Source organism: Argentina anserina, chromosome 6, assembly GCF_933775445.1.
Source record: "Argentina anserina chromosome 6, drPotAnse1.1, whole genome shotgun sequence".
Taxonomy (NCBI): Eukaryota; Viridiplantae; Streptophyta; class Magnoliopsida; order Rosales; family Rosaceae; genus Argentina; species Argentina anserina.
The window spans coordinates 21086596-21102423 of record NC_065877.1 but is presented as its reverse complement, the minus strand read 5'-3'; the positions used below and the strand labels follow the sequence as shown (position 1 = coordinate 21102423).

The window sequence follows — 15828 nt, the reverse complement described above, 5'->3', positions numbered from 1 at the left end:
CATGGTGACTTTCAAGAGTTTGAAGAACGTAAACGACCTAATCGCTTAATTGCTTTCAATTCATAAACTTGACAGCACTCAATGAAAGCGTTTTAGGTTTTACACATCACATTCACCACGGTGGCTTTCAAGAGTTTGAAGAACGTAAACGATCTAATCGCTTGACTGCTCTCAATCCATAGACTTGACAGCATTTAACAAAAGCGTGTTAGGCTTTACGCATCACATTCACCATGGCGGCTTTCAAAAGTTTCAAGGACGTAAACGACCTAATCGCTCGAACACCTTTGTTGAAGGCGTGTGACATCCGAGCTTGATAGCATTCTAGGTGTTGTTATGCATCAAGCCGCTTCTCGTCCAAAGCTTCTAACTCTTGCAGGCGCAACTTGACATTTTCTTCATTTGTTAGACCTTCTTGCAAAGCGATTCTCAATGATGCGATTTCTTTCTCTAATGGTAACAGGCTTCGACATAGTAGACGATAGAATAAGGTGTAGCATTTGTGGCCGTCCGATACGTCGTTTTATAAGCCCATAGAGCTTCGCCCAATTTCTCGTGCCAATCCATCTGCTTCTTGCTGACAGTTTTCTTCAGAATGTTACAAAGCGTTTTGTTGAATGCTTCTGCCGAACCATTTGCCGGAGCATTGTACATTGAAGAGAAGTGAAGCTTGAAGTGGAATTTTTTGCTTAACTTTTCTGTTGCAGTATTCGAGAAGTACTTGGCGTTGTCTGTGATGATGCACCGTGGTATACCATAGCGCTGTATAATGCTTCCCGTAATGAAGTCCACAATATTCTCTTTCTTTATTTCTTTGAGCGGTATCGCCTTTGCCCACTTTGAGAAGGAATCCGTGGCTGCCAGAATGTATATATGACCAGCCGATGATTTCAGAGTGATGGGTCTGATTGCATCCATTCCCCAGACATTGAATGTGTGCGAAGCAATTGTCGGATGCAACGGCTCAGGTGGTTGATGAATGAAGTTGGCATGAAACTGACAAGCTTGGCTGTTTTGTGCATACTCCATACAATCCTTGACCATGGTGGGCCAATAATACCCTAGTCGTCTTACTTGAAAATGTAACTTTGATCCTGACTGATGTGCTCCACATACTCCATAATGAACCTCTTCCATGGCTTTGACCACTTCATATTTTTCTAAGCATCGAAGAAGTACTCCGTCAAATGACCTCCGATATAAAGTTTCTTTGTAGTAGAGGAAGCACAGTGCTCGCCGCTTGATGCTCCACCTTTGCTTCGAATCTTCGGGAAGCTTGTTGTGCTCAAGATAGTCGATAAAAGGATGCCTCCAATCTTCAACATCAATGGTGTAAACTGACACTACATGAGAACTGGCACACTGGAGTGAAGGTTTTGTTGTCATGACCCACTTTTGGCAAATTGGGATGTCCAAAATTTCGTCTCCAGACAATGCCAAAGTTGCCGCCAAGTTTTCCAATGCATCCGCCATTTGATTTTCTTTCCGTGGCACATGTATAAGTGTAACTTTATCGAAGCCCTTCAAGAGTTGTGTGGCGAGTTGGAAATAAAGTACCAAATCTTCCTTCTTGACCTCGTAATTAGTGAGCAGTTGATCAATCACCAACTTCAAGTCTCCATACACTTCGAGACTTTGGATTTCAATTTCTAACGCTGTTTGCAATCCCATGATCAATGCCTGGTACTCTGCGACATTGTTGGAGCACAGTTTCCCAAGAGTGAAAGAATAAGGCAATATCTGTTTTTGTGGAGAGACAAAGATAACACCAGCCCCTGCCCCGTCTGCCTTAGATGAGCCATCGAAAAACATCTTCCAAGTAGGGAGGACCTCTGCAAGGAACATTTCCTCATCTGGGAATTCATCTGAGATTTCCCAATCCGCTGGAATATAATGGTCTGCTAGGAAGTCGGTCAACGCTTGTCCTTTCGCTTCTTTCGCGGGCACATATACGATGTCGTATTGGTTCAATAGTAACGCCCACTTAGCCATGCGTCCAGTTAGAACTAGTTTAGATAATATGAACTTAACTGGGTCGGCTTGCGCCACTAAGTGCATTGTCTAAGCTTACATGTAATGTCTCAACTTTTGAATGACGAAGACGAGTGCAAGACACATCTTTTCTATCGGCGGATAATTTAGCTCAGGTCCGGTGAGGGTCCGACTCAAGTAGTACAAGGCTTTCTCCTTTTTGGCTTCATTTTCTTGGGCAACAAGGGCCCCAAGTGATCTCTCTTGAGCCGCGATGTAAAGGATAAGAGGTTTCCCGGCGAAAGATGCACCCAACACCGGAGGATTCGCCAGGTTTTTCTTTATGCTCTCAAAGGCATTGCGACAAGTTTCATCCTTTACAAATGGAACATCTTTCTTCATGAGTCGACTGAATGGTTGGCAACGGCCCGCTAAGTTTGATATGAACCGTCTGATAAAGGTAAGTCGTCCTTGGAGGCTTTTCAATTCGCGTAAATTTCTTAGCTCTGGCTTTTCCTGGATGGCCTTAATTTTGGATTGGTCTACCTCGATGCCTCGGTGTTTCATGATGAATCCAAGAAACTTTCCATAACTGACGCCGAAGGCACACTTCAAAGGATTCATTTTTAACTGGTATTTGCGTAACCTGCCGAACACTCTTCGTAGATCTTGCAGGTGATCACTTATTTTCTTTGTTTTAACAACCAAATCATCAACATGGCATTCTACATATTTGTGCAGCATGTAACCGAAAATTTTTTGCATAGCACGTTGGTACATTGCACCGGCATTTTTTAACCCGAATGACATGACCTTATAGCAATAAATTCCTTTGGAAGTTCGAAATGCAGTGAGTTCCTCATCCTCCAAGGTCATCCTTATCTGATTGTAACCTGATGATCCGTTCATGAATGACAAAGTCATGCCCGGTTGTCGTATCCACCATGAGCTTTATGATCGGTAGAGGGAAATCATCTTTTGTACATGCCTTATTTAAGTCACGAAAGTCTACACAAACGTGGATGCGTCCGTTATTCTTCTTGACAGGAACAATGTTTGCGATCCACTTGGGATATTGAACCTCTCTAATGAAGCCTGCGGCAATCAACTTATCAAATTATGCTTCGATTTGAGGAAGAAGTTATGTTCGAAAGCATCTTTGTGTTTGTTTGGTTGGCCGAGCCTCCGGTTTGACAGCAAGTCGATGAACTGCTACCTTTGGATCCAGGCCGGGCATTTCTTTGTACGTCCAAGCAAAGACATCTTTGTACTCGAGAAACAGATCAAGATATTCTTTTTCTTCTTCAGAACTTAAAGACGCACTCACAAAAATAGGTCTTGAGTCTTCTTCTTTTCCCAAGTTAATCTCTTTAAGTTCGTCCATAGTGGCTTGTCCCCCCCCCCCCCCCCCCCCCGTCTTCAAGTTCTGAAGGAGCTTCGTTTACTTCAATTTCAAAATCTTCATGATCACCTTTCTCTACGACATCTGCTTCTGCCACGGTGATATGATAAGAGGTTTGGACAATGTCATCCTCATCACCATTACCGAGGTCGCTATCTCCTTTTTAGTTTGTGAATATGATGGTATGTTACTTCACTTTGAGTTGATCCGTGGAATCCACTTCCAACACACAATGCCTCTTCATGCGTGATGAGATAAGACTTCGGATTTCTTTTCTCTCCGCTCGACTACAAGTCGTTGTCCTCTTGCATATCTGTCGTTCCTTAGGTGCTTGGATCCTTTCCAATGCAGGCTTTCGCGGAATGATGTTGGACTCTCTCATATCTTTGCCTGAACTTGACATCCTTTTGAATACAAAAGGCCTAATGGTTGTACTACCGATGCGATTGAAGACTGAACCTTTACTTGCTGCTATGTTTACACGGTCAAAAACTGACACCCTTGTGGTTGATCCTTCAATACATTCTGATGTTGTTCTTCGGGGATCTGGACGAATGCGTTCGAACGACGAAATGCGAGGGGTTGACTGAACCTTTTGACTCTTTTCTTCAACTACATTGATATGTTGCACATTGGCTCGCTCCGCCCTTCTACTGCCTGAAATTATGATTTGCTTGCGCGAAGCGAAACCGAGACTAGCTTTAGAAAAATCAAATGTTGCCCATTGCTCTCTTAACTTCTTTTGTGGCTCATCGAGCTCATGCGCCATATTTGTTACAGCATGATCGTCCTTTTTGCTTGATGAACCAAAGTTGTATCCATCCTTTTCTAACAGCTTGTATGCATTAGGATCGAACCCTTCACTCGTTCTTTTCTCGGGCAAAAATCCATGTTCAGGCTTACCTTGAATTGGTATGACAAACCCCTTTAGGGGCTGCTTTGTAGGATTTCGGTTGCTCACTTCTATCAATGGCAATGTTGATTCCTCTATCAACAACTTCACATCATCTAGACTTTGTCCCCACAAATAGAGACTCCCCCTCCCTTCGTCTAGACTTCGGAACATAGCGAAGGACCGGAAAGGCATGGCTGGATTTTCTTTCCACATACGATGTTTCTGCTTCAGATGAGACTTTTTGCGACACTTCACCATGAAGCTCAATGTCTTTTGATTTGACTTCATTCTCCCTAACTCTAGCGGCTTTTCCCATAGAGGATACTCCGACCGGAAGGACTTCTTTCATTGACTCCTCATCTGTGTAGAATTTAGAATCCGCAAAGTATGATTCAGTTTCTGTGAATGATTTGGTATCTCCTACCATGGTTTTCACACCTCCGTGATAGAACTTGAAGCATTGGTGTAAAGTTGATGGCACGATGCCATTTTCATGCACCCATGGTCGTCCCAACAACAAGTTGTACGAGGTCTTCGCATCGATGACATAAAACAAGGTGTTTGATTTTAGCTATCTGATGTCCATGTCTAGTCGGATCATTCATATCACCCTTTGTCCTCCTTGGTTGAAACCTTGGATCATGAGACGACTCCTTGATAACTCATCAAAGTTGATGCCGAGTTGAGACATGGTTGACCTGGGCATGATATTTACTACTGACCCTCCGTCTATAAGCATGCGATTCAACTTCCGCTCTCGTATGTACCCTGTCACAAAAAGAGGCCGATTATGTGGCTTAGAGCCCAATTGGAGGTCATCGTATGTGAAGTGAATGATATCACAATATGCATCAGACGCGCCACATTTATTCATGCTTGTGGAGTGTTTTCCTACGTCGATGAGCATTTCCACAAGTGCGCATCTCGTTGATTTTGACAATTGCATCAAGTCAGAGGGGATAAGTTGGAAAGGTAGACTCTCCAATTGTTTCAACACCTCATTTTTCTTTAACACTTGACTTGCACCTATTTCTCTTGCTTCAAACTTTTTGTCTCCTTCGGAGCTAACTTCACAACTTGTGGCCATTGAAGTGACATTCGGTTGTTTCATCTCAAAATGCCCTCTTCCATTCTCCTCTCGTCGTGGAGGTGATTTCTTCTGACTTGGTCGGGCAATTGGTGAATTTGACATCATACCTTTGCGAGTTTTTCTTCGGGTGACCAATATTCATCCTTCGTCATCGGCATTAGAGGCAACTTGGAGGACAAGTGTGGAAGCAGGACATTCTTTAACTTCTTTGGTCTTCTTATGTCCACGCACCTCTTTTGTGAAACAGAACGGTGCTTTCATCGGGTGAAAAGGGAGTGGAGCTGGCTCGAACGACCCGAATGTTATGGTAGTACAATTGACTTCAGCAATGTCATCATCGTCCAACTCAATCTTCCCTTGCTTAGTGAGGTTCATTATCAAATCCTTGAGAACAAAACACTTCTATATAGGGTGACTAACGAGGCGATGATATTTGCAATACCTCGGATCGTTGACTCGATGCATTTCTTCTGGACGTTTGCACTCCTGAAGCTCTATTATCTTATTTTCGAGCAGATCCTCGAACATGCCCGCCACATCAGAGTCTAGGAATGGGTACGTCTTTCGCTCCATCTCCTTTAACGTGCGTTTACTCCTATCATAGATTCGAGGAGGTTCCACCTTATTGAACTCTCTCTTATCTCGCGTAGAGATCTTAACCGGCACAGTATTGATGACCATTGATTCTTTGGAAGACTTCTTCACAACCTTGTCAAATCTGCTTCCGAAAACTTTGTCTTTTCGTTGGTCGACCAGGGTTTCATTCTTTCCCTTATGACTTGCCAAGCTTAACTCCATGTCGTGGGCTCAAGTGGCCAACTCTACGAAAGAACGAGGCTTGATTCCTTGCAAGATATATAGCAAATCAAAGTGCATGCCTTGGATGCACATTTCAACGGCTGACACCCCTGACAATCGGTCCTTGCAATCAAGGCTAAGTGAGCGCCATCTATTGATGTAGCCGATCGCGGGTTCATCATTTCGTTACTTCATGTTAGTTAGCTCCATCATGCTCACTGTCCGCCTTGTACTATAGGATCGATTAAGGAACTCGCGCTCCATTTGGTCCCAACTGTCAACATACTCCGGCTCTAAATCTGTATACCACTCGAATGCATTTCCCTTCAACGAGCGAACAAACTGTTTGACAAGGTGATCGCCTTCTGTCCTGGCGTTACTGCAAGTCTCCACAAAGTGGGCGACGTGTTGCTTTGGGTTCCCTTTACCTTCAAATTGTTGAAAATTTGGTGGCTGATACCCCCGTGGCATCCTTAAGTTGTCGATCCTCTTAGTGTAAGGTTTGGAGTAAGTGAGGGAGTCATGAGAAGGACCTCCATATTAAGCCCGAATTGAGTTGGTGATGATGTCCTACAATTGCTGGAGTGATGAGGAACCAAGCGATTCATCATTGTTCTTGGACGCTTATCCCATTTCATTTACTTTGCTATTATCAGGCGACCCCTTGGTGGAGTTCTCATCATCGTGATCTCCCAACTTGCTATAAAGCTCAGCGATTTGTACGTCCTTTTCTTCAACCATTCGGGTGAGCTTTTCAACCATCTCCAACAGATTAGAGAGTTACTCCTCGATTGTGGATGTCCCCGTCACCAAGACCTGCACATTGTCAGAAGAGGACTCATGCGTCATAGAATGGAAGTTATCGCCATCTTCTTTGGGACTTCCATGGTATGACGCCGTGCTTGATTCGTCATCAGAGAAAACGTTTTCCAAGATAGGGCCATCACCATGATCGGGTAGAAGAGATTGTTTCTTCCTACTTTGAGAGGTATGCTTTATTTCTCCCAACCTTTCTAAGGTGATGACTGGTTGACGAGGCTTACTAGCAAGTGCCATAAATGTCGTGGGTTGAGCTCTAGCCACGCTCCGGGTGACAAGGGCAATCGGTTCACTCTTATGTTTCAAATGCTGTTCTCAGAGATACATAATGAGCAGGAGAACTCTGAAACCATCGCACCAACGGATTTGAAGATTTCTTCCAAATCACCAATGGCTTGGTTGTTCTTAGAAACCATCGCACCAACGGATGTGAAGATTTATTCGGAGAAGGAGATGAGAGGCCAAAAATGTCCCACTGGGCGTGCCAATTTGTAGAAGGCGAATATGAAAACAAGCAAGAATGCATACACGTGTAAAAATAAAATGTAATTTATTGATAATCAAGCGCGGGGTTACAATCTTTGTGAACTCCTCTGATTCTATCTCCGTATGTGATTTGGCTCAAGGGTGACATGCACTTGATCTTGAGGATTTGAGTTTGATTTGGATTTGATTTGATAAAGAACAAGCGATTTGGCCGCTTGATGATTCTTCGTGGACTTGAGTTTGGATTTGGATTTGATAAAGAACGAGCGATTTGGTAGCTTGATGATTCTTCGTGGATTTGGGAGACTTCGGGATTTCTCGAGAGTGATATTGCTCTCTTCTTCTTCTCCAATGTAAAAATCCCCCATTTCTTTATGTTGAAAGGGGTATTTATAGTGTCAAGTCTATTCTATTTATAGAATATTTTAATGATACTAAAATAATAATATTTCTTTAGTTGATTAATTAAATTAATATGTATTTTCTGATTAATTTAAATAATCAAGATTCAAATAATTGATTTAATTATAACCGTAAAGAAATTTATTAATTTAATTAAATGCACGATTACCATTTCGATCGTCAATAACATTTAATTTCCAATTAAAGTCGGAATCACGTAGTTTTGATTACGATCATCCGTTTATGTGCTTACACGAATTTTATTCGGGTCCGTACTGACTTTGTTGACTTTTGGGCCATGTGTGCAATTTAGTCGGGTTCTTGGTCGATTTAATCATTTAATAAAAATGATTTACTTCATTAAATTTCTTATGTTTACACTATCATCAGCAAAGAGTAAGTGACTTACAGTTGGGGCACCAACACAAATACGGAGGCGATGCCTTGTTCCCGCTTGAGCCGATTCTAATATAAGAGTTGATAGGCCCTCAGCACACAACAGAAATAGATATGGAGATATGGGAACACCCTGCTTGAGTTCTCGATGGGGATCACAAAGCCTTTCGGTTTACCATAAATCAAAAACGAGTACCTGACCGAAAAAGGACAATGCATAATAAGATCCACCCAATGCACATCAAAACCAAGTCTCAGCATAATCTTCTTCACAAACTCTCGTTCCAGCCTGTCATAAGCCTTACTAATGTGCAGCTTTAGAGCCATGAAGCCCTCCTGCCCATTGCGTAAAACATGCATATAAAGTGTTAGCTCAGTAGCAACTAGCGTATTATCCTCAATAAGTCTATCAGGAACAAAAGCACTATGTTCCAGAGATACAATATCAATTAAGAAATTCTTAAGTCGGTTAGCCAGGACTTTAGAAGCAATCTTGTAGACCACATTGCATATAGCTATAGGAAGCAACTAAGTCATATACGAAACCTCTTTAAATTTAGGAATAAGTACAACATGAGTGAAGTTTAAATCATGCGACATATCACGAGTCGTCAGAAACGAAATTACCACATTACTAACAACATCTCCCAATAAGTCCCAATATTTTTGAAAAAAGAAGGGAGACATACCATCCGGTCTTGGAGCCTTCGAAGGATGCATCTGAAATAAGGCTGTATGGATCTCATCCCCAGTATACAGGGCCAATAACACTTGATTCATAGCTAGAGTGACTCTCGGATTGATCTCAACGTTCGGAGCTTGGTACCCAAATAAATACTGAAAATCAGTGTATTAAAAAGCGCGCATGAGGCGAGCCTTAAGGCGTAAAAGGCGTAAGGCGTAGGCTAAAAAGCCTTAGCCTTAGTTGCCTAGGCGCCGAGGCGCAAAAGGCGCAGACTAAGGCGCGAAAGGCGTTTCAAGGCGCGTTTTGAAGCGCGAAAGGCGAAAGCCTCAGAAAAAAAAATTTGTTCAACATGTTGTTTTTTGAATAGTCAAATTTTTTATTTAAAAACTATTTTTTTTTACGCGGTCTTTTTTTACATCGGATGGTGTTGATCAATTTCGAGAAGTTTCCTTCATATAATCACATAATAATGTGATAGTTTTATTATAAACCTAATATAAATGTTATAATACATTAGTTGACACTTCGGCGATCGACAACTCCAGTTCGAAATATGGTCGATCGACACCAGTAGGTGTGATCGGTATATATATTTAGGGAACCCGTAAAATTTTCGTCCATTTTGGACATGGTTTGACCGTTCGTACCAACGGTCAACTAAAAATGTGTTTTAACATATTGAAACCTCAATGACCGGGACTTTGTCAAATAGATTTATTCAGTTCGACCACGCACGATAGGTAATAAAAATTTGGTGATTTCAGATATGCAAACGGATTTCGGCATTCGCATATTTGTAATAGGTCCTCCCTTAGGGCATATTAGTGGTGTTTTCGATTTACCGAAAATTCCGACGGTCAAACGAAGTCTGAATTGGATGAAATTTTTACAGGGTCACTAAATATATATACCAATCACATCGGCTAGTGTCGATCGATCTTACGAAGTTTCATTCATATAGTCGCCTCATAATGCAATAGTTTTATTATAAACCTAATATAAAGGTTATGATACATTAGTGGACGCTTCGACGATCAATAACTCCAGTTCGACATATGGTCGAGCAACGCCAGCAGATGTGATCAATATATATGTAGGGAACCCGTCGGGCTTGCGGGCCTCCGCGAGCTTTTCGGATCCGCGGGCTAAATGATGAGGCCTAGGTGATGGTGATGATGACATTTGGATGATGATTTAAATGGTGATATTCTAATTGATGATGATGACGATTTTGAAGCTTGAAGCTAGTCCAAACATTGTTCTTTATTTATTTATTTCAAGAGTAGTTAGTACTTTAATATCAAGTTGATTTGATTAATTGCATGGTTTTGATATGTATTTGTTATGAAGGAATAACTATTTATCATGTTTATTTTGGTTACAAATCATGTTATATGTAAAATACATATAAGACTAATCAATGCACAAGTATAGGAATTTATACATAAGGCTTACGCTTTTTGCCTCAAGGCTTACGCCTTGGTGAGGCTCTTCCGAAAACGCCTCGGCTACGCCTTAGCCTTTTAAAACATTGCTGAAAATAATGAATGACCACACTCTCCATAGCTTGAGGAGTAGTCTGCCATACACCCTCACTATCAAACGATCCCTTGAGCTTGTTCCTTCTTCTACGATTTGAAGCTTTCTTGTGAAAAAACATCGAGTTTCTATCCCCTTCCTTCAACCAGATAACTCTAGATCGTTGTCGCCAATAAGTCTTATCAACTGTAAGTAGTTCATTCAGCTTCTTGGACAAAACAAGTTTCGTTCAGCTTCTTCAAAAGCTTCGGTTAAAACAGCTTTTGAAGAAGCCGATCTAGATCCTTTCTGACTTGTTCAATCTCAAGGTGCCGACCATTGAAGACAGTACGATCCCTGCCAATTAACCAAATGTCACCCTGTATCCTTCAATCTCCGACAGAGCTGCACCATCAGGCTACCTTCCGAAGGCAAATGCTAACTTTGTTCGAGAACTTGCCGTAAAGAAGGATGAGAATCCCACATCTCCTCAAAACAAACATATCTCCGAGCATGATCCAAGTCAGGTCTCTCCCTATGAATTTCCAGGGTTGGACCTACTGGGGCCGGTCTGCCTCTCAATCTTCAAAGCACTCCCAAGAACGATGCCTCTGCCCAGTATCTGAGTGCCCGTAGAACCTCGTGAACCTCCAACGAACGTTACTAGGTCCATAGACAACGGCATCGATGAAATACCTCGTACTATCATGGATATCCACCTTAACTAAGTCGTTCCAGAGGAGAGCCAACCCTCCAGCATAACCACCATTTGTTTCCACCCTGTTGAAGTACACGATGTGGTCCATTCCCACGGTGTAGTGGAGGGACTCGTGAGATCGGGTATCGCACTTTGTCTCTGACTGGAACACCATGCTCGCATGATGTTTCTTCACTAGGGGCTTTCAATGCATGGCGGGTCTGCGTATTCACAATACCTTGGCAATTCCAGATAATTATCTCCATGAGGTCAGTAGAAACGCTGAGATCAGAGAAATTCAGAAGGAAGAAAGCTAGGCAGTGCTAGGTTTCGTCGTTCATTTGGGGATTCTCAACTCCAAAAAACTCGGAGCGAATTTTTCTACACACGACTGGTTTCTTGGCAAGCTCGTTTTTCTATTGTCTAAAATTAAATGTAAATGTGTTTAATTAAATAAAAATTAAATTGAATCTCATAATTGTTCCGGGAAATTACTATTCTACTCTTATGTGTATCTTAGCCTAATAGGTTTCCTGTTAAGATATAAATTAGCATCTCCGTAATAGATTAGGACTCCGAATCCTACGGGATTGTGGTTTTTGTAATGCCTATATATAGGCCTCTATATCATTCAATAATACACAATTATTTCATCCTGAAACACGTTATCACGCACTTTGCCCTAAAACCCTGAACTTTTAGAGCCCTAGAAATTTTTTTTCTTTTCTCCTCCGCCGGCCGCCGTCGTCTCCGGCCTCCGGCATCTCCTCGCCGCCGCACCTCCTGCTCGCCGCCGCTGCAGCCCCCCCCTCCCCGCTACTACCCCCGCAGCCCCACACGCGACCCCTGCTGCCCTGCAGCCTTTGCTCGCACAGATGCAGCCCCTGCACGCACGCGCACAGCCCCGCACGCAGCCCCCGCAGCCCCTGCACGCAGCCCCGCAGGGTCTCCTCCGCATTCGCTCCCCAAAAACATCTTTTTTTCCCGCGAGACTCTGCATCAAAGGATTCAAAATTGCTGCTCCCGCATATCTACGCAAGAAACGCGAACTTAACAAGCAAACTCTTCGCTCAAGAGAACCTACTCCCGTCTTCTCTACTCTTTTGGGCCTATGGCCTGCCGAGCACAATAGCCCTTTGGGCTTCATACTATATTTTCTTTTACTTTTTCCTATTTCATTATTTAAATATTCATTGACACGTTTTTATTTATAACGATATTTCACGTGCTCATATAGGTAAAATCATTGCTCGTCGTACTATGGTGATGACATTCATGCTGAGATGGACGATACTTTTGTCATCTACATACGATTTCAATCGTATCCTTCCAAGATTTTTATGTCATTGGACAAAGATCGAAAAGGAATTCATTATGTAATTTCATGCATGACAATCGATTTGCAGAGCAATTTAGTTATATGCGGTCTATTTGGCAAACCAACAAGTATGTTTTTCTTAAAGTTGCTGCTTTTGAACATATATATATAAATTATCGGGCGCTATTAGCCTTTTTCATGTCTTCTTTTCTGGCCTTCGTATTACGCCGATCAGACCAAAGAGGGATATGATTCCCCTCTTGGTCGACGTTTTTCGTGTGACGGTCTTGGGGGAGTCACGTTATTATTTAAAGGAAAGAAATCGATTTCGTATGGTTGTCTGACATGAGTATCGCCGATATGCATCGATTATTTTGTGACCATATACATCACAACCCTTCTAATTCCGGTTACATACTTGACTAGTTTCGATTATTCGAAACCAATACAACCCTCGTTTCTCATGGATGCGTCGTCATCGCGACTGTTATTTGAATGTTTGAGTTTTCTTAAACTCATGTCTATAAACGATAATTCCAATGTCTCAATTATTTGAGTTGAAATTCAGTACTCTGAAGCAGCACTATTTGCTGACAAAAGATCCCAAAAATAATGAATTCTATGGGACACACTTCAAGTGATTTAAAGAACGTCTATGACGTTGTATTATCAGAGTTGACCTTGATACATACTCCACATCCAAGCAAACGCATGCCATTTTTGGCACCTGTATCTATTTCTTGAGGGAATTATGGAGATGGAAAAGTAACATTCTTCCATTCTCAAGTAAGCAAACATTTTGAGCCTCAGGCTAAGGCTCCGCCCGATCCAATATGCAAGATTTTGTTGCTACGGACTTTTGATTAGTAAATCTATTTTGACTATGTTTTCTGCTTACTATTTTTCAAGTATAACGTTGGCATTGCCATGTTTCTTGCTCGACTTTAGCTTAAGTCGTCTATTGGAATTGGAAGTTTGGTTATGTTGTAGTAAATATTGGCATATTCTATAAAATTTCTCGTATTTCTTGTTTACAATATGGACTCGTGAGAATTTTATTTGCCTTGGCTTAGTATGCATGGTCAACGTTTGCAACTCACGTGGTTTTGAAATTAGCCGCTTTTGGATTACATAAGACCCCAATAGCACTACATTGTGATTTTGGACCTTAAAATTTTGAAAACGGACCTCGGAATGTCAAAATTGACGTCGTTTTTCCCGGTTACTGTTCCGGCGTTTCCGGAACGTTTTTCAACGTATTCGCCGCCTTCCGGCCATTTTCCGGCATTTCCGGCACCGCCATCTAGTTCCTGATGGCGATCCATGTTGAACCTAAAGTTACATCCTCCATATCGGCCAACTTCGGCTGCCGCCGGCTTCCGACAATTTTTTCGTCGTTTCTCGTTATTTTCCGATATATTTCAGCAATCCTTGCTGCCACGTTTTCCTAGTCCAAATCTCACCCGGTTTTGAGTTATTTTGACATGATTTTCCGGTTAATTTTCCGGTTTTCTCTAAGTCGTTTCATAGCTCAAACGATTTTATTATTATTGGTGACCACCAGCACCAAATGGATGGTTTTCCACCCTAATTGTTTGGTATTCAACTGCTCCAATACCATGTTTTTCCAACTTTTAAGTTGAAGAATGTAGTTCTATTGCCATGTAATACATTCAATGAGATTGTCATTTGTTTCAATCCCCCCTCTTACAATATCCTACGGCGTATTGTCTAGAGAGGTTCACCGCGTCGTTGACTCTCTTAATTTTATTTTGAACATGTCCCGCCGTGAAATCGAGTGTCTTGCTAATTGCGTAACCACCCACACTGTCCTACAACGCAGGTAGTTGTTTTACGGATCTCGTGCGGAGATTGTATTTTATATCTTCGTGCCTTGATAAGTTTTCAAAGGCCCTACATGCCAATGATGAATTTTCATCTTGATATTTGTGTTAAGAATGGAGAGGAATAAATCTGTCAGATTCCATTGACAGTAGCTTTTTCAAGCTTAGACAGTAGCGTTGTTAGCCTGCGGACATAACTTTGCTTGCCTGCAGTAGTAGCTTTATATAACTCAAGATTCTTTGAATCATGGGTTCGGTTTTGCTGTCTCCTCGGTTTTGACATGATCATTTTTTGGTCATTTTGAACGAAATATGATGATTCGAGTTCTTTGAAATTCACATGATCATCTATTTTTCATGTTCACGAAGCGATTGGAGGACCACCTCACCCGTGCTCCACACGGTGAGGCCGTGCCTATCCGTGCCATGCACGGTGAGGCCGAACCAGCCCCTCCCGACGGCTCCATGGCATTAAGGCCATCGGTGGCGGCATCCCCTCCTTCACAAGATCTTGTGATGCCTTCCGTCTTTTCTAATGCCTCCATAAAAATCTCTAATGCCCATCGCTCATTTTCCAAAACTTATTCTTTTGCTAGATTTCAAGGAAGTCCTGATTTGCTAAGGCTCCAACCGAGAACATTCCATTCTTACGAAGTATTTAAGGTGACATTAGTGGACCCTATCCAACCGAATGCGGACATTTTTCAGTATTTTTATGGTATAGGTTAAGAGCATCGACGCATTGGTCACACGTTGCTTTGCTTTCCACAAGGAACGCTGCATTGGCTAAGTTTTTAGCTATGATCATCATACTAAGGGCTTACCACCCTTCCCATCCTCTCAAATCTATTTGATTGGATATTGTTGAAGAGTTTACCTCCACGAGTTTGATGATTCCGTTTTGCATATCTACTGGGATCATCGTTGAACATATTATTCCTCATGTTCATTCACTGCACGATCTAACAGAGCTCGGACTTGGTTATGGGTACTAACCTACCGATTTTTGCATGGAGATATGTAATGATGTTGTATGCAGCGACACTTATTCGTTTTAGACCCACAACTTGCCAAGCGTTTAGTGCGTACCATATGGTTATTGGATACGATCCCAATGTTCTTTTCATTAAACGTTTATTTGGTTAAAGTTGTTTATGTGCCTCTATTGTAGTTATCTCAATGGGTCTACTTGAAACGATTAAGTATTCTGGTTGGTTATGATTTATGAATCACCAACACTTGTCCGCTATTTCCAATCTATAACCGTTGATCCCTATCCTGCGATATTAGCAGACGGTCACTTTGATGAGACATACTTCCCGTCATTAGGGGGAGATATGGAATGCACCCATTCTGGTTTTAACGCCAGGAATTGACGTGGTGTGGCACTATGTCTCATTAAGATCCCGCACTACTCAAAGTGAGCAAATGTGCAACGCATTATCTACCTCCAAAAGGTCAAAGATTCGATGCTCAAGTCAAAGATTTGATGCTCAATGACTTTATC

General features: G+C 42.0%; 2 protein-coding genes across 2 annotated transcripts; both read right to left on the bottom strand.

Annotated features, from left to right (window-relative positions):
• Positions 1-450: 450 nt before the first annotated feature.
• Positions 451-918, bottom strand: LOC126797042 (uncharacterized). Its single transcript, XM_050523731.1, has one exon. The coding sequence runs from the start codon at positions 916-918 to the stop codon at positions 451-453; it is 468 nt and encodes a 155-aa protein (XP_050379688.1).
• Positions 919-8328: 7410 nt separating this feature from the next.
• On the bottom strand, positions 8329-9039 carry LOC126797041 (uncharacterized). Its single transcript, XM_050523730.1, has 2 exons — positions 8887-9039; positions 8329-8787 (listed from the first exon to the last, which is right to left on the bottom strand). The coding sequence occupies exons 1-2, from the start codon at positions 9037-9039 to the stop codon at positions 8329-8331; spliced, it is 612 nt and encodes a 203-aa protein (XP_050379687.1).
• Between the last annotated feature and the right edge of the window lie 6789 nt (positions 9040-15828).

Excerpts from the sequence above, each read along its gene's own strand:
- LOC126797042 (XM_050523731.1), bottom strand. The coding sequence starts at position 918 with ATGGATGCAATCAGACCCATCACTCTGAAATCATCGGCTGGTCATATA.
- LOC126797041 (XM_050523730.1), bottom strand. The coding sequence starts at position 9,039 with ATGAATCAAGTGTTATTGGCCCTGTATACTGGGGATGAGATCCATACA. Across the intron at positions 8,788-8,886 it reads GAGATGTTGTTAGTAATGTG|TTGCTTCCTATAGCTATATG; the intron begins GTAATTTCGTTT and ends TATATGACTTAG.